Consider the following 19,352-nt stretch of genomic DNA (forward strand, 5'->3'; position numbering starts at 1 on the left):
CACAATTGTGATTTGATTCTCAATACTGTTTGCAATGGGGAACATCTACTCATTGAAGTAAGCAACACAAGTTATGGTGTCCACCACCAAGTAGAGTTATCCATCAGCTGATAATGTACATAGCAGCTAAACACAACCTGGAATAAGACTAATCCTGCAAATTCAGCAACAAATATCACGAGTGGGCACAAGCAATACGATTGAAGGACAGCAACAGAATTCTAACCATGAAAGGACACAAAAATCGACAAGGAAACATATGAGAGTTTTTTATTGGTGGATTGGACGGTTACCTTCACAAAAACTTCTACAAACGTGCCCCAAACAAAAGGCCGGAACATGCAGGAGGTGGAAGAAGAACCAGCGTCTTTCCCTCCCTTGAGGTCAGGAATTATGACCCTCCTAAGACTATAAAGTAGAAACTGCTGCAACCTCCCACCCGACCCCACTGGGTTGTAGGAACTGGGTGGATGCCTACTTCCACCTCACCCTGAAGCATTAGGGCAGAAGCCTACAGGCCTTTAAAGAACTCAGGAGATGCTCCCACCGACAGTTGCCTCACAGTTAAGCAGGGGCAACTCCGTCTCCACGTCTACAAAGCGTGATATGGTGATAAACCTCAAGGCCTTACAGTGGCATTTGCCGGTCTGAAAATCTCTTGGTTTCGCTCTAGGCCAATAATCCTCTACATAGCAGCAGAGAAGTCTCTTCTTCCCTTTTACAAAGTGCCTGCAAGTTGTCCACTCCATAAGCTACTCATATAAAGGAGTGTCAGCAAACACCAAACAGGGAGTACAAGATACTCGGTGGGGAAGAAATATTGGCTGTGTTCGAAAGCACTCAGACTGAAACTATGCCATGTCTCATTGGGCCAACTGCTATAAAAGCAGGACATGGCAGAGAGCTCACTCACCTGCGTCCCCTGAGTTGACGAATTCAGAGCAGCAATCTTTACTTCAAAAGAGAAAAAAAAAGAAAAAGAAAAAAAAAACACTATCCCTATAAAAGGACGAATCACCTTTCCAACTCTTTACAGCACATCACACATAATGTAGGAGAATATCATAAAGATATAAAACAAGCATCTCAAATAGGTTAAAGGCTAACATTTATTTTCCATATGTTTGGTTAAACTCTCCCAGCTGTGGATCTGCTGCAGACTAGAAGGTGTTCACGTGTGTGCTGGACCTAGGTGCCAGAGCTGGTCTATCCCATGTGCTAGATCCAGAGTACGTATGCCCATCAGTGACAGAAACTGGTCCACTCTATCTGCGACTCAGGTAGGAGCCCAGCAGGAGGGCTCCGGCTAGAGTGAACCCAGTGAGCAGCCACTTTCCAAATCTTTCCTGACTCCTCCTGGCATCTGCTGCTCCATCGTTGCCGTACATTGTTGCAAAAGTGTCCTGCAAGGAGAAAAGCAAGGAGGTGAGAAAACAGGTCACACATGACTTTAGCAAACACACGGAGTACACAGTACAGGTGGGGGTAGGCGGTGAGAGAAGACAAATGCTCCATTAAGCAGTGACGAACAGCCTCAGAGTTCCCAACCTTTACTGCCAATTGGTAAAATAGTAAAAAGCTACAAATGGTTATCCAATAAAATACCATTAAAAAGTTACAATTGCATGCCTACCCTCAGTTATTTCACCCTGCAGAGACATCATGAAGTCGAACCCCCCTCCCGACCCATTTCATGTCCCTCCCTCCAAGGTACTCTATAGGCTCCAACAACCAGGCAACCTTTATATGAGGTGTTCTCATATTTATTGGGCTGTTACTCACATTCCTTTAGCAACTTGTGTGTTTTTTTACTATATCATGACTCAGCTACTCTAGTTTTAAATACAAATCTATTAAGGGCTTACAGATGATCGATCTGGCCCCAGCAGTTGACTGAACTTTAGTCTTCTGCTAACTCCACTGGAGACCTGGCAAAGGGTGAGAAATTCAGCTTTAGGTCAAACGTCAACCGGCCGCATTCTGCAAAGTTCACTAGTGATGTGTCACCAGCTAAGTGTCTTGGAACACAGTGTTCTGCTATGTTTAGAGTGGGACACTGAGCAGACCTTGGGAGGAATGATAATGTTCCTTGGTGTGCTCACCTGATATGGGTTTCAAGAGCCTCGTGTGTTGTATGTAGCCATTGGTGGATGGGATCAGATATGCACAGCATCAAAACCTTAGTCAAGAACAGAACGCTAGTACACCTTGAAAAAATGTTCAAAGCCACTTCGTCTCCACAAACACTCCCTCCTACGGACAAAAAGTGCCAAGGGAGTCCAAGGGGGCTTGACACTGTCATAGTTCATTTCACACACCACTCGCTGCAACTAAAAACAAAAAATTGGGGTTTAAAGCAAATAAGCTGCAGTATGCCTATTTCACGTACAGGAGCCACAAAACAAGAAGAACAAGTTAAACAGTGACGAGTCGATGCTTTTGGGGCACAAATCAAAACGTGCAAACTGGGCCACGTCACCCTTCCTCTCTTCATGCCATGAAAGGACCCTATACTAAGTCTAACCATTTTATTGTCAAAGGTTTGTAAATACCCGAATACTTCAGAAGTATGGTCTAGACCAACCTAAAAACCTCCTGAAACACCCTTGAGATCATTGCAGCACACAGGCTGGTAAGCAAAGCCCTCTAGGGTGAATGCCAACCTCAAATTGAAGCAAGCAAGGCGCACTTATAAGCAACCATAAAAACAATGAGCTTCAATATGGTCTAGATTACTCCAGTGTAAATAGATGTCAACTAACCACTTTATCTACCGCAAGTGACGTTCGTTATCAGCACCTGTGTAGCACACATATGTCACTAGCAAGAAGAACAAATTGCTTACCTTTGGTGAAGGACTTTCTGAGATTTTCTATCTAACCGCATATTTCACACCCTTAGAATGCTCCCAGGCGCCAGACTGGATCCAGATGAATTTTTTGCAACGTTCCTGCACCCCAGTAGTTGGCACCATGTAGCTCTGCAGTGATTCTGTACTGCCCCAGAACTGACAGTGCTGAGGGCATATGAGCACAAACCCTGCGCTCTCACATCAGTTTCTTCAACCTTTCTCTTTCTGCACCCTCAGACACAGAGCATCTCACAAATTGAAGCTGACAATGTGCAAATTCATAACTTGGAACCATATTATGATGTTCAGTGTCCACTCCACAGAACGGGGAGGCAGGACGTCAATGAGGAATCTGCAGTTGGATAGAGTATTCACCAGAAAGAGCATTACCAAAGATAATTAACTTGTTCTTCTAATAATGAATACTTGTAACCGCAGATTATTAACCTGTGGAATTGATACCGTAGCATTACTTTCCAAAAATGCGAGGGTCTGTATAATAAGTGGGCTCGGACCTTGAGACGGTCTACTTATGCACTGCCTTTCATTTCTTCACTCCAGAAAACCCTACACACAGCTGATAGTCTACACGATGATCTTTGAGGCAGTGAGTCTAGAAGCTCAGCACCCTTTTATGGTCGGGCCGATGGAGCCTCTTCTCCTCTTTCGAGGGGTGAGGCACAGTGACTGATTTGCCGATGTTAAAAAGAGTCACCTTTTGGTAAGAAGGCCTGCAGAGTCCTTAGCACCTGTTTGTCTGGGAAAAAGGTGCGGTTAAGAGGTTGCACTGAAAGCACCTGCAGTTCATTCATGCTGTATGCTGACATGATAGTAATAAGAAAGATTGTCTGGATCTTCGGTAGTAACATACAACTGTGCAGTGGCTCAAAGGGTGTGCAAATGAGAAAAGTCAGAACTACATTTTAAATTGCAGCACGGAACATAGGGAAACATGCAAGTCAAATATTTTATTAAACTCATCACATCTGGCGATTGGAATAGAGCGGGTTGGCCAGGTAAACAAAAAAGGCAAAAAACTCAAAAATAACCTTTCACTGTGCCACCGCAAGTCCTTGCAGGGATAGTAGAAGGAAAAATAACAAAACATCTGAAAGTTTGGCATGCAAAAGGCATGACCATAGACAACAAATTTCTCCCAGCACCCTGTGTGGATGGACACCATGGAAGGGCGTCTGGCTGCAAGGATGACACTAACCAACTAGGTCACCTAGTCGAAAGTATTTAGCTGCCGCTGCTCAATCTTCACACATGAAGATGTAGGTTGTGGAGATTGGGGAGCAGAGGCCTGCCCTGCTGCTGAGATAGCAATTTCTCCTCAAATGGTAGTACAGAAGGCCCAAGTCCAATCACAGTCAGAATGCATCTTCTAATGACTTTCCTGGAGGAACCTTCAGTGCTCCGTGAAGTGGACACTGCATATTCTCAGCAGTGGCAAACCGATCTAACCAGGACATACCCCAATGGTCGAAGATGTCCCACCTCTAGATGTAGATGCCCCTTGTGAGCTGCCAGCCAACGCCTGCTCAGCTTGTCTGTTCTGGCATTCAGCAACCTAGCTAGGTGGATGGCTATCAGAACGATGTACTACTGGTCCATCCACTTCTATATGCATATGGCCTCCTGGCACTCGTACAAGACCCCATTCCACTCTCCTTGTTGCAGCATCACATGGCAGTTGTGTCTCCTCCGAGGACCTGCATCTACCTCGCCTTGAAGGATGACAGGAAAGCTATCAGGACAAATGAATCACCTGAAGCTTCAAAAAGGTTAATGCGGAGCTGGCTCTCCGCTGGAGACCAAAGACCTAATTCCCAACTCCTGCAGGTGACCTCCCAACCCCAGCAATGTTGTGCCTGTCTTAACTAATAGGTCTAGGCAGGGCGGGTGGGGGGTGAATAAGTATGCTGTAGGCCAGGCTGACATTTGTCTGCCACCAATGAAGACCCTGAGCATTCTCCTACAAGTTCTGGATGATGCTGGAGAGGGTGGTGTGTCCATCGTAACCTGATGTTTCACTGCAGGGCCCGCATGTCATCCGGCGTTCGAGTCAAGGAGGATGCATGAGGCCAGGAGTTCAGAAAACCACAGAGCCTTCCTCACCTATACCCCGGATTGAGCCTCAAACATCAGAAACACATTCTGACGGTCCCTGACTCACTGCATCAATGGAAAGGCCTTGATCGCCCCTGTGTCCAAGACAGGCTCAAAGAAGGGAATCCTCTCAGTGGGGCATTGATGGGACTTATATTTCCTTATAAAGGCAGCAGTCCAGCATGGGACTGAAGACTACGCCTTTCTTTGCATAAGACACTTCCACAAGCAGCACCTCTCATCTCACTCAGAGTCTGGCACCTGCGCAACAGTATCCTTCGACACGAGAAGCAGGACTTCTTGAATCAAGTTTGCAGTGTGATTCTTCGACCGTTGATCTGGTGTGGGAGAAAGATGGGGCAGGGAAAGGTGTAGCCCTTATGAATAGTCTGCAAAACCTACCTATCTCAAGTGACAGTTTTCCAGCCCGGGAGAAAATAAGGTATCCTGCCTCCTACAAACAAGCCCTGAACCGGTGAGAATAAACTAAAAGGACTTGGAAGCCGCTGCAGCAGGTAAGGAAGAGTTGGAGGAATGCTGACCCTGCAGGTGCGAGTTGCCCCTGCTTCTACCGCATATTCAGCCTTGAAAAGACGGGGTCTGTTGCTCTAGGACAGGTTGTAAAGGCTGGAGTTGTCTCCAAGTCAACCATCAGGCATAGCCTCTGAAGTGTCAGTACTAATGATGAACCTGTTTGGTAGGAGACAAAAGCACCAACGATTGTACTGTATGCAAAAATCTTTAAATCATTTTAGCACTGCAGTGGGTCAGCCTTCTCGCCATATAACCTGAACCCGTCAAAGGGCATATCCATCAAATACCCTTGCACGTCTCCTAAAAACCTGGTTCATCTCATACAGGTGAGCCTTCAAAGCATGACTGCTGCCAATACCTCTTTGTTTTATGCAGTCTGATTTCCAGGGAAGCACTCAGCTGCGTCCTGGCCATGTTATATCGTTTGGGCAACCGAGGCAGAGGTTGTCCGGGGCGGCTGGCAAGATTTCACCGGCCAGGTCTGGCAAAGCATGTTTGTAGCTACCAACAAGGTATACTGCATTAGAGAGGTAACGGATTAGCTGGCCAACTAAATGTTTTCTTTCCAAACGTGTAGTAAGGCTCTCTACCTTAATTTTTGGAGGGAAAATAATGCAGGTTGACCTGAATAGTTGAAGTCTGAACTAGCAAGCTTGTAGGTTATCTAGTCAGGAAATTCGGATAGTTGGCCCAGGCTTAGCCCACTAGCTACAGGGCGACTAACCAGAGGAAAAGAACATGGCTTAACCAACATACCCATCAAAGTGTCAGTAAAGGCTTCAGCAAACAGAAAGAGTGGCCAGGATAAAGTTCGCCCTCGTTGGAGAATTTAAATTAGAAAATTTGCCTTAATCTCAATAGAAGGCAACTGCAAGTCTAGGTTTTCTGCTGCCCTTCGTACCACTACAGCAAAAGAGGCAATTTCTTCCTACGGTGACCTCAGTGGAGAGTCTAGTTCCATCACAGGGATCGGATATAATCCACTGGCATTTTCTATATTCAAATATAATCCATCATCAGTGTAATGGGTGGTGGGGAAAGTAAATTATCAGCCTCCTTGTAATCAGTATCACGAAGAACAGTGGGTATGTTCCGAAAAGCATTAGAACCAGTAAGCCTCGTGTTTCTGACTGGCATCGAGGCAGAGGGTAAAGATTAGAGTCTTGTGCTTGGTCGACAATGGCCAAGGGAAACCTGGGTGCGCCGGGACCAGTTGGGGGAGCAGGTCTGATTCGAGTGACACTGGAGGGCTTAGATTTTTATGCTTGATGCCCTTAGACCATATTGTCTGACTTTGGCTGGTGGGATGGGGTAGAGTCCTGCTTAGCTTTTTTCACGCTTATGGGGAATTTTTGGCTTGGACTAAGTGGAAAGACTTTGAACTGTATATTGAGATTTCGCAGAAACAGCCTCATCTCTTGACAACTTGAAGCGTATACTTCGAATGGACGCTCCTCTTATGTTGGGTGTCGTAGAACTTGGCCTTAGATTCCCAGACCACTTCGGGTGCATTAGAGCAGATGCTTAGAAGTTTTCCAATGTTGAGAGGACATTCTGTATACGGTTGATTTTGGAGTAAGCTTTCACATTTCTGTCAATGACACCAAATTCCCATCAACAGAATTTCGCTGCGGTGCTGGAGAATTAATGAGTGGCCGAGGATCGGACGGTCCCCGGCCGTCCTACGCACACGACCACTGTGGCCGTCCGAGGCATGGAACGGGTTAAACTACTATTCTTCTGAGGGTTCTCTCTGAATTCTACACCCAGACGTCATTGTTATTACATTTTATTTTCTATTTAGGAGAAGTGTGGCTCACTGGTTAGAGGAGGCAGACCCTGATGCAGAGGTCAGACCCGGGACCAGGGTTCAATTCCCGACGCGGCAGGGTCTTGAGCTCAAAATGTCCACGGACTCGATAATTCTCGCCTCGGTGCCTACTTGAATCATGGGTTCACACTCTGCAACTCTGGGCAATGGCTTGCTTAATCTCCACTACGGCCCCACCGCAATGGGATGCCTGGTCTTCACCTTGGGGATGCCCAGTAGGGGTTATCTCGCAGGGAAACCCAGGACGGGTTCCCAAAGCAAGCGCTAAGAGACCTGTCGGTGATTTGGCGCTATATAAATCGAAATTAACATAACATAACATAACATATTTAAATTGATTTAATGGTGATGGAATCTTGGTGTGGACAGGATCAATTACATTGAATTATATTCATACAAGGGGACATTCAAGTTTTGAATGCGTTGCTGAACTTCTAGATGTCTGGGTATGAAAATCCTAAAGCAGGGTGTAAGAAGCAACAAAAAAAACAAGCATTGACAAAGGCAATAGGTCTCACCTATGTGAGAGTTATTGACTTTGTCAATGTCTTTTAGCCATGTCATACAGCAGCATGACTGTGCAGCACGGTTAAAAGTAAAGTTAACAAAAAAAAGCTATAATGTCATAGCACTATTATTTTTACTTCACTGCTAACCATACTACACAAACATGGGTCAATTGCATTAGTTTCGATGATTTACGGAGAAAATGCAAAGCTGTGTTCAGTAAATGAATTGAACCGGGGCTGCACTCACGCATTCAAAACATCTCAAGGGTCACAAGCCAACTGAGAAGCGCAAGTCCAGTGAGGTTAGCTTAGCATCCTGGTACTTATAGTACTGCCTTTAATAACAGAAATACATAAACACAAGTCGCAAAATGCGAAGGAAAAAGTAAACAGGACTAAATAAGCTATTTGTATTCCACAAGGCACGACTTGTAATCTCTGCACATGGCGGTTCAATTATATACTGGTATACCCAATGTATTTGCCTATTTTCACAGCACCTTTTAAAATTACAAGTGGACTTCTATGTTTTGCCCATTTATTTTTACTGAATAGCCGCCAAATGCCCACATAACGCAAATGCTGTGCAAATTAAATCACTGCTGCACTGGGCCTATGCTAGCTGGCTCGAGTCGTTTAACAATAATTCAATAAACTTTACGCATGCAGATGTAAAGGAGTCTTATACCCTTACAGACATGTCATTTTATTTTTTAAACATGTTTGTTTACTGAGCGCCAATATAAAGGTGGCAAATAAATAAAAAGTGATGGGTAGAGGAGTAAGAAGATATAGTACCTCAACCATTCAGGCCCATTGGCATGATTTTTGCACACCTTTCGTGAGTCAAGTTGATCATGTTTCTCACGCGTTCCCATGTCCAATGCAAATTATATACGAGGCATGTGATAACGCGTCACCCATGATTGAAAACCGGGTGCCATTAGCCGATTATAGTACCATGGTATCTGAATATGGGAGAGTCTGCTTCTGATAAGCACAGATCAGGGTTTTTAGTGTTGGCTTTATATAAAGGCCCTTGCAATTTCGGTCTGTTTTCGAGTGTGTCTGGAAGCGTGTCAAATGTAACTAGTACTAATGTAAAGAGCTGCATTGCCTTCAGATCGGGTCGAGTTGATGGCGGTGTCAAGAAATAGTACCATCATTCGGGACCAGCGGACGGGCACGGATTAAGTTGAATTAATCTGTACTTGGTCCCATATCCACAGAAAGGATGAGAAATGAAGTTTGGCCAGCACTGGCCATTTAAGGTGGCTGCAAGGTAAAGGGACACTGCAGCCAACAAATAGCAAGCCCTTTTTGCAAACAACAGTGTCTCGCAATTGAAACTCATGTGCTAGTGCATGCTCTCACAAGCTCGACACTAAAAGGGACCATTGAAGGTTCTTCATCTAATCAACGTCTTCCTGCAATTCTGTAGAATTGATGGCGTATCATTGAAGTTTTAGGCACAGTTGATAGATTTTAACTTTTTTCCATTAACAAGTGTGGTCGACTTTGAGGTATTTCCTTTTGAAAGAAGCATAAAGTCTTGTGTTGTGGTTTTATTTATTCTAAAATCGGTAACCAGTGAAACTTAAGTAAAACAAAACAAATAGGATATTTTTTATTCATCTTCAGCAGGGGTCATACTGCAGTGTTCTAGATTAACTGGGATCTGTGAAAATATATTTTGTTATGACCAGGTTAGGCGGCATTACGTTTGTCCAAATGTGCCTATAACAATGCATTAATTGAGGTGAATTTGTGAGGAAATTGCAAAATATTTATTGTCTCCTGGATTTGTAGCTGATAACTACTGCTCCTTTACTTTGCCCTAATATGCAGGTCCAAAGTCAGCTATGTAATTCAGAGAAAATCCAGAATCTGTACCACACTCCAAGTTCTGGCAGAATACCACAAAATGCCAGTGACATTTTCTCCAACCGATCATAAAGTTGACAATAGAGCATAAGCCTTACTGGGGACCACTTAATGACTTATGTAAATGTAAATGTCCAGGATTTGTAAAGCGCGAACAATTAGCTGAGGGTGTCAAGGCGCTGGGGGCAGTTGGGAAGATTAAGCGAGCTATTGCCCAGAGTCACATGGTGCTGGGCTGATCTGCCGCCGGCGCCTGGGATCGAACCGTGAACCCCGGTTCCGGAGTCAGCCCCCCTGGCCGCTGTGCCACACCTCTTCCTGTAACATCGTTATTCAATTTCTGCCTGGCAGGCATCATTTTCGTTCGAGTTTTTCCATTTTAAACAATAATTGTGAATCATCCAAAAACAAAACGCTGACAAATTACCTCACCATCTAACAGGGACATCTTACTATTATGTAATAATGGGGAAATAGAAGAATCATTTGGGTAACCACAGGATAGAAAAGGATACAAGAATATGGCCTAGTGTTGAGCTAGACAGAGACTGGCATTGATTTGCTATAAAGTATGAATGCAGGCCAAAGTGGAGTCTCGGAACCAGAATTTGCACATCATGTTGAGAATCGGATATTCTACACTATCAAAGGCCACGAACAGGTCTAAAAAGGACAAAAGCAAACACAATGAGATGGACGGAGTGCTGAAACTTTTCCAGACACTCACCCCCAGTCACAGATCTGGGTTGAAGTCATCATCATTAATTAGCTCACTTCGCCACCCCAGTTTGGACCCAGCCATATGCAAATCAATCTTGACCCTGTGCCTCATGGGAACAGTCCAGCCCTAACTGCCAGGCCAGTTCCTCCATGGACTGGAAACAAGCATACTGGGACCGGTTTCGGGGAAACACCCCTCTTCAGCCAGGCTAGCTTGAATGCAGGACCAAGACTCCTGTTACCCCTTATCGGTTTGCAACCATAGATCATCAATAACCAACATCACAGCGTTGTTACCATACCTCATCTAAAGCCCACTTGAAATGGACTAAGCCAGTTATTTGCTTAAAAGTATTACAGTTGCTTTGTTACAACTTTATCCAATCCGTGTATTAGCTGGCATCTGTAGGCCAAGGGTAGCTTAATCAAATATGTTGTCACTAATGTCTCTTCCAGAGAATGATCTAAGCCATTTCCCTTTAAATAAGAAGGAATTCATTAGGTTTTAAACTCCTTCACTAATCACTGGTCCAAGATTCTCAATTTTAGCAGGAAATGGATCTAGCAACTAGGCAGTTGGAAAACGTTCATTTAAAATTAGTTCGATGTGAGCCTGGTCTCTAGTTCAAAAAGTTGCTTTCTGGGACGGAGGCTCGTGATAGGAGGCTGGGAACAGTCCAGTGTACCACACTTCAAGATGTATCCTAATAACCTCAGTTTTCTTCTGTAAACAGCTAGTTTCTCAAAGATGTCAGCCTTTAAGCACACTCACCTAACTAGCATTTTGTATTGTTTGATGTAGTAATAATTAATAGAGTATCCCTGTGTTCCTCACAACCTGGGCAAATTACATATTAACACAACTTTGTTTCTAGCGGATTTGTCCATTATAAGTTCGAATTAGTAAGAAAGCCTTACCCAGTGAACACAGTGGGCATTAATCCAAATAATGGACTCACAATATAGCAAATAATAAAACATTAAAATATTCAGAACATATTTAAGTTAACCAGCAATATATATGGTGCTTCTAAACCAGAAGCGAGAGGCACAGTGCACTCGAGCTGTGACCAATCATGTGCATAATTTTGCATTACGTTACTGACTCAGAGAAAATTACTCCTATTACAAAATGCAACACAGTCTCATAAGATAGTTTTGCTTATAAATAGATCAGGCTTCTTGTAGTTCTAGGAGAGGTACTCAAATGCCAAAGCGCCCACAACATTAACGCGACTAGAAATGGGTCATAAGCCTGCAACAATTCTCACTTATGATCTTCAATGTCTGAACGGCTGTCGCTCTACACACCAAAAGCTGCCTACTGAAACTGCAATCCATCAAGCATACAAGGGCACACAATGTCTGCACAAGAGTGACATTTCAAAAGGGCATCCATAACAGAACTTGGTGAGAGCCTGAGAAGCTCTCTAGGGATGTCAGAAGAAGAAAAACAAGCATTGGCTAAACGATTTGCTTTTTATTTGCCAATACTAGTTTACTGAGGATATTGACTTTGCCAATGCTTGTAGAATGGCAGTGCAAGCACTGGTAAATTAAAAAGAAGCAGGCAGCCATCTTGGAATGGTACTTTATATACTTCTGTAACTGTGGTCACGTTTGGTCCGAAAGCAATGTAGTGGCCATCTTGCAAAGACCAAAGAGATTTGTAAAGGTGGGCAGACTGGACATCTTTGCCTCGCCTGGCCACATTAGTGCGCAGGACGAAAATTGGCAAAAAGTCGCTTTTAAAAAGGACCTCCTGACTAAGGCCAGGGAGGAGTGTAAATTACGGACCCTGCAAACAGCGAGTCCCTTTTGGTATAAACCACTCTGGGCATGGAACCTTATATGGCTACGGTGACGAGTGGAAGGCACAGGGTTATCCTTACCAGATTTGGCTGGGACTGATTAGGTGTCAACTTACATTCCCGTTGGGCCAGTTTATTCCAAAGGAAATCCTGGTCTGCCCTTGTGATAAGCACTTCCTGCAAACTCTAGCTCATTTCACCTGTTTTTGCAGGTTTTATAATACCTACGCCAGGATGTTACTTATCCCACTGTTGAGGGGCACTCCTCACTACCGCCATTCCCGGCCTTCTTGTATTTATAGTCCATCTCGAACCGAGAGGTCTGTTTTGGCGTGACCACCTTTCTTAAACATGCTTTACAGTTTAGGCAATCCTATTGTCAGTGATTTAAATGGAAAAATAGAAGTGCAGGTACCCGGTCCCAGAGTACCTGCTTATTTCTAAGAATTGCCAGTACTCTCCAATTAAAGGTATTACGTCACTCTTAAGAAGTGCTGGTACCCCCCCTCAAAATTCACTGTATTATGTTTTTTTTTTATGTGTTCTTGTTTTTGGCCCCCTTGCAACCTTTTCTTTACACTGTGTTTTTAACTTTCTTCAGCATGTTATATTCATGGTGGTCTTTTTTTTATTATGTGTGTTGCGGAATTACTGGGCCTTACTGTATTTGCATTTTGCCGTATGTTTCTTTTTTATTGATTAATTTCTTCTATATCTTACGGTGTTACCATGCTTTTATGGTTTATTCCAAGACTGAAATAAAGCAGATGAGTTGAATTGAAAGGCCATTCCAAGATGGCTGGCACTATGAGTCTAGATGCAACATGGCGGCCTTTTACATTAATACAATATAACATTCGAAGAGAGAGAAGGAGAGCGAGCACATAGAGGACAGCTGCTGTGTCCGTGAGGTAAGAGGGGCAATGACAGAGGATGTGTTGCTGGGGGGGTCGGTAAGAGAAATTAGGCAAAAGAGAAAGTGGTCCCGGACATGCACTCCCATCGCTTCTAAAGCTCACATGCCAAAGAAACCTTTAAAAATAAATATAGTTCCTGGCGTTAGCAGTGGAAGGCCTCACTCAACCGATCAAAAAAAAGAAGGGTGAAACCTATACGCTCCAGGGGTGTGAAACACAAGAAGGCACACGAAAGCCACTGAATCCGAAAGCGCAGAGAATTGAAACAGGCAAGAAACCCATCCGATTACAAATAAGGAGCAAATACAAAGCCCACTCAAATTTTAGGTTTGTGTGAGTATTGATTACAATGCTGGGTAAGGCGATAACAGAAACTGTCCAATCTACTTCGATACTCCCAGTTTCTGGCTGCAGCTTAGATAGGTGATCTCAAGCTGCTTGACAGGTTCTGCTGCTTACCCTGCTACAGAAACAAAGCCAGTAAGGTCTGCTAAACAATACAGAGGCACAGAGGCTTTGTCTCAAGTCTGACCCCTGAATAATCTTAAAATCCTGGCTACCATGACAGGCAGTGCAAGGAGAATGCCAGCTTAGTTGCAGAGACACAGCAGCCAACGAGTGCTGCTCTGTGATGAATGGACGAGGCTCCTGCAACCCAGCCCATCTCTCACACACAACAAGGCACTGCTACTCTAGGCTGTCTACAGTAAGGCTGGAGAGACAATGCAATCCATAGGAGAGGGGTACACACAAACGAAATCAATTAAATAAAAAAAGACAGCAGAAACCAGCTAAGCAGCGTTAAATTGCAGCCACTCAGCAATGCCTTCATCCATAGCTCACTGAAGGCTACACTGTCACCCAACCGGAGATACACAACACCCGCAACATGTCACCAAAGAAAGGCTCAGTCTGTGATGGAAAGCCTCTAGCTAGCAGAGGGCGATTCGAGGCGCACAGAGGCAGCGCTATAAAAATGCTAATAGAGTAAGTTACCCAGAGAGAGTTTCTCAGTCTTCACACACTTTCCCTTCACTGCTGTAAGGCTTAGAATCCAGGTGCTGAGTGTGCTCAAACACCAAGAATGCTGGTATTTGGCTCTGCACATGGCACATTATTTAATCAAAATTACGAACAATTTGGGACACTCCAAAATTTGCAGTCACTCACTACCAAAACCAAGCAAGGATTGACAAAGGCAATAGGTCTGGCGTTGGCCGGCACTCTTTTGGCTTTGTTAATTGTTGTCATGGTTTTAGCAAGACTTTTTTGTTGGGAAACACTGACTAAAAGTGAAAATATGTTGGGGTCTCAAAAATGATTCACTGACATAGAAGTCCCTGGCAATGATGGGAACGTCTTTGCGGGTGGATAATGCCCCATGCGAAAGGGTAGGATGCCATCACTCACAGCGAAGTTAGCCAATGGTTAACGTGCACTGACCCACTGTCCCATGCTATAGTAAAAATGTGAATGACACAATTACAGACCAATGGAAGAAGAGGGCTGTCCAAAATCCCTACTATGTGGGTACTTTACATATCATTTTAGTAAAATTAAAAGGTCTTGCTACCGGAAGGTCTAAAACGCAGGGGAGCAGGGATATATATAAACCTACAGTGAGCGACATAAAGCCACCAAGACTGGACAGTCAGCTGCCATCCACCTATGCACGAGCATGTATATGTGTATGGCAGAATCCACAGAGCTTAAAATATAAAGAACAAATAATACTGAAGAGACTGCATAACAAAAATAGTTATTAATTATAATACACATTCTAAAGGACTCCCACTGTCTAATGGCTTAGGGGTCAGTCTTAAAAAGAGAGGGTTTGGGGGGGGGGGGGGGGAGGGGCGCAAAGAGGCAGGCGAGAAAGAGATGTAGACAAGAGACAGACAAGTGCTGCAAGCTACAGCATACAGCAGCACTATGTGATCTTGAAGTTTTGTACCCCCAGGGCCAACACTTAGCTTGCACCGCACCACTGTGCGATACTTCACGAGAGAGGGCAATGCATTTATTTTGAGCAGAATATAGATTCCTCGAACATCCAGAAGGCAGATTCTGAGAAGCAGGCTTTGCAGCAAGTCATGATTCTAAGAAAAGGAACTGGATGTGGTAGGCGATAAGGTCTCGCTCTTAGCATGGTGTCTATCGGGCCGTGCAGGCACCATGACGCGTTGGGGTGGAGCTCACTCTTACAGAAAGGAGGGCCATGGTTAAAGATGCATGATCATGAGAGTAGAAGGACTGATCCGGGCCCTCAAGGAACCAAAGTCCTAGAGTACAGAAGGACTGATCGGCTCCCCTTAAAGGGCCAAAGCTCTAGCTGAGTGAAGAAGTCAGACTCCTGGCCACTGGTTCCTGAAGCAACTGCCTTGATAGGCATGTTCTCATACAAAATCAAGCATACAATGCTCAGCTAGATGTGGAAAGCTCTGGAGATGACAGTCATAGAAGCCGTGCAGCACTGAATGCAGAGCCTCTTGACCACAGGGTGCTTTTGACAATCAGGGAAAGACTGGAACACATCTGGTAACAATCCAGTCATTGCTAAGGATGACAAAGACAACTTATGTCAAAGAAAAAGAGATGCTAATGTAATGCTTCTACAGAGCTTAAACTTTGCTCAAAAATACCGGGCACTTTGTGCACATGGGCTTCTTCTGAGCACTAACAGGCTTCCCAACAAGTAGGAGACACTATATTGCAATCAACCAAATTATCCACAAAACTTGTCACCGAGAGCTTCTTACGTTTCGCACCGCTTAATGCAACGACTGGTGGAATAAAAGGTAGCAAGTTCTTAATCAGAGAAGAACATGTTTTTTGTTTCACGTAGGTTTCCAGTCTGATTCACCTTGCATGCTGTGACTCCTTTCACACCAATCAGCATGTCCTGCCATTGACAGTCCCAGATGCCATGTGGAATGGCCAACATTTCTGCAGCTTGGGGACTTGTTGATGCAATCAGCATGCCCTGCTCCAATGATACTTAAGCAGACATTCCTCCTGCCCCATGATTGGCCAGAAAAAAGACTTTGCGACTGGCTGGCCTTGCTTGCAGTGCTTCCTTTCACATGCAGTTAGCATGTGCTGCCCCAGCCAATCATACTTCGGCAGACGTCCCTCCAGCCACCATGATTGGCCAGTATAAAAACATGGGTTCTTGGTTTTGTGCTGCGTCCCCATCCATCCAGATCAGCAGTTCCTGCCGCCAACAGTAATATCTAAGCAGATGTCCTCTAGTCCAATGGTGTGGCCAGCAGAGAGACTTAGAAGGTCAAACCCTTAGCGGACATGAGAATGCAATGTACAGTACAGACAAAAAATGAAAACTGGACTAGTTAATTCTATCCAGGAGGTAGCCGCGCATGTCACCATGTGTACAGGAGCAAATATTAATGCCACACTTCTCAAAAGAAGCCTTGTCGCGAGGCAGTGGCTGTTCTGTTCCTATCACTTTTTCTGCACATGGCTATGGTTTTGCCCCTTTCCGGTGGTCAGTAGCAGACCTATACATAAATACACACCGCACACCTGGTTGTTTTAAGCCATTCTGAGTACTGACATACACTCGGTCCCCAGCAGCTGTGATGGGCATTAACAGCAAAGACTTCAAAACCCAGTCCTTGGACAGGCGTCTCACAGCTTGGAGGAGGGTCTCATAGTTCGCCACATCTGTAGGCTCTACAAGCCTCAATGGAGTCTCACAAATGGGGGAGAAGGGGGGGGCATCTGTAATATCATTACTTTTAGCTCCATCCTCCTTAGTTCTCTCTGATGTGAACTGAGTTTGATATGTATGAGTGCAGATCAGGCTCAACTGGGCTTAGTGACTGCCAAGACCATCTAAGGATGGACTTCGCACTCGCCCAGGTCACCGTTGCACACGGGTGACTCGCCGCTGCCAGTGAATGGCGACCCTGTACAGTCACCGTGACTGGTTGCCAGGGCTTGACTGTCCACACCAAGATCCTTTCCATTACTGAAAGTAAACTGGGCAACAAAAGATTAAAAGCAACAGTCAACCCAGTAACAGAGCCAGGGACTGCTTGAGACCTGCCCAGTGACAGCCCATGGGGTACAAGTACAGAGCAGCATCCTGGGGAACACCAAACTGTGGCAGTCATTCAGACCGTCAGCCACCAGCCAGCCTGTCTTCCTTCGGTATTAATCCACGCCAGGAGCCCGAGGCCACGCTCTGTCCACACAATCGCCTCCCCTGGACCAGTGGGTGCCGAGGGCATCAGCCCAAGCCCACTCCCGGGTGTGACTGCCAGAACAAACTTGCCCCAACATGTTCAACGCTGAAAGCTTTCGGACATCCAAGTCAAATGTTTGACATTCCTCAGCAGTGACGAATGCAGGGTACACAGGGAGACACCTGAGACTCACCCAGGCACCCCCAGGGATGTGTACAGAAGGAAGACTGACACACAGGATGCCTCGCGCTCGTCAGAAGCACGAACACGCACCACACGCCCGCATTCACGCACGCAATACCCTCCACGTCGAATTCGTCACTCTTCTAGCTCGGGCCACACTCACACATTTCAGAAATGTTTGCACCCCGTACCTTCCTCCACCGATTGTACTTTTGTTCCTGTAACCATGGTTACACACTTAACGCAGAGGAAGTACAACTTCTTACTGTATTAGTCAGCTCATTGCTACAAGCCAAGAGGGGCAGAACTGGGCCCGGCTGTGACATCCCACAGAAAGCTTTATTCCATTAGTTTCACCAGAACTGCACCTCCTTCGCACCCGTGCATTGTGAAACGGGTGCGTCCGCAGCAAACCTAGGTTTCAAGCACACAGGACAAGCCAAGCTTTTGTTGTCCTTCAGAGCCTGCCTGCAGGGCAATACCACAGGAACGCCCATAACAAATAGTTTAGTCGAACCTTGGGACCAGAAGGACATCACCACTGCACCGCCGTTCAAAGCCCATCACCACTGCACCTCCGTTCAAAGCCCATCACCACTGCACCGCCGTTCAAAGCCCATCACCACTGCACCGCCGTTCAAAGCCCATCACCCCTGCGCCGTTCAAAGCCCATCACCACTGCGCCGTTTTGAAACCCATCACCACTGCACCGCCGTTCAAAGCCCATCACCACTGCGCCGTTCAAAGCCCATCACCACTGCGCCGTTCAAAGCCCATCACCACTGCGCCGTTCAAAGCCCATCACCACTGCGCCGTTCAAAGCCCATCACCACTGCGCCGTTCAAAGCCCATCACCACTGCGCCGTTCAAAGCCCATCACCACTGCGCCGTTCAAAGCCAATCACCCCTGCGCCGTTCAAAGCCAATCACCCCTGCGCCGTTCAAAGCCCATCACCCTAGCGCCGTTCAAAGCCCATCACCACTGCGCCGTTCAAAGCCCATCACCACTGCGCCGTTCAAAGCCCATCACCACTGCGCCGTTCAAAGCCCATCACCACTGCGCCGTTCAAAGCCCATCACCACTGCGCCGTTCAAAGCCCATCACCACTGCGCCGTTCAAAGCCAATCACCCCTGCGCCGTTCAAAGCCAATCACCCCTGCGCCGTTCAAAGCCCATCACCCTAGCGCCGTTCAAAGCCCATCACCCCTGCGCTGTTCAAAGCCCATCACCACTGTGTCGTTCAAAGCCCATCACCACTACGCCCTTCAAAGCCCATCGCCACTGCGTCGTTCAAAGCCCATCACCCCTGCGCCGTTCAAAGCCCATCACCACTGCGACGTTCAAAGGCCATCACCACTGCGACGTTTAAAGCCCATCACGACTGCGTCGTTTAAAGCCCATCACGACTGCGTCGTTTAAAGCCCATCACGACTGCGTCGTTTAAAGCCCATCACGACTGCGTCGTTTAAAGGCCATCACCAGTGCACCTGACGAAGCCCATCACCAGTGCACCGTTCAAAGCCCATCACCAGTGCACCGTTCAAAGCCCATCACCAGTGCACCGTTCAAAGCCCATCACCAGTGCAACGTTCAAAGCCCATCACCAGTGCAACGTTCAAAGCCCAGCACCAGTGCAACGTTCAAAGCCCAGCACCAGTGCAACGTTCAAAGCCCAGCACCAGTGCAACGTTCAAAGCCCAGCACCAGTGCAACGTTCAAAGCCCAGCACCAGTGCAACGTTCAAAGCCCAGCACCAGTGCAACGTTCAAAGCCCAGCACCAGTGCAACGTT

General features: G+C 45.9%; 1 protein-coding gene across 7 annotated transcripts in view; it reads right to left on the reverse strand.

Moving 5' to 3' along the window:
• Nucleotides 1-255: 255 nt before the first annotated feature.
• The window catches only part of BCL2L1 (BCL2 like 1), a 79,504-nt gene continuing 60,407 nt past the window's right edge, over nucleotides 256-19,352 (reverse strand). For all 7 annotated transcript variants that reach the window (XM_078651751.1, XM_078651752.1, XM_078651746.1 and 4 more), the window contains exon 3: nucleotides 256-1,403. In XM_078651751.1, coding sequence (XP_078507877.1) covers nucleotides 1,266-1,403 — 138 coding nt within the window. In that variant the 3' untranslated portion in view covers nucleotides 256-1,265. The remainder of the gene's footprint in view (nucleotides 1,404-19,352) is intronic.

Source organism: Lissotriton helveticus, chromosome 7 (assembly GCF_964261635.1).
Source record: "Lissotriton helveticus chromosome 7, aLisHel1.1, whole genome shotgun sequence".
Taxonomy (NCBI): Eukaryota; Metazoa; Chordata; class Amphibia; order Caudata; family Salamandridae; genus Lissotriton; species Lissotriton helveticus.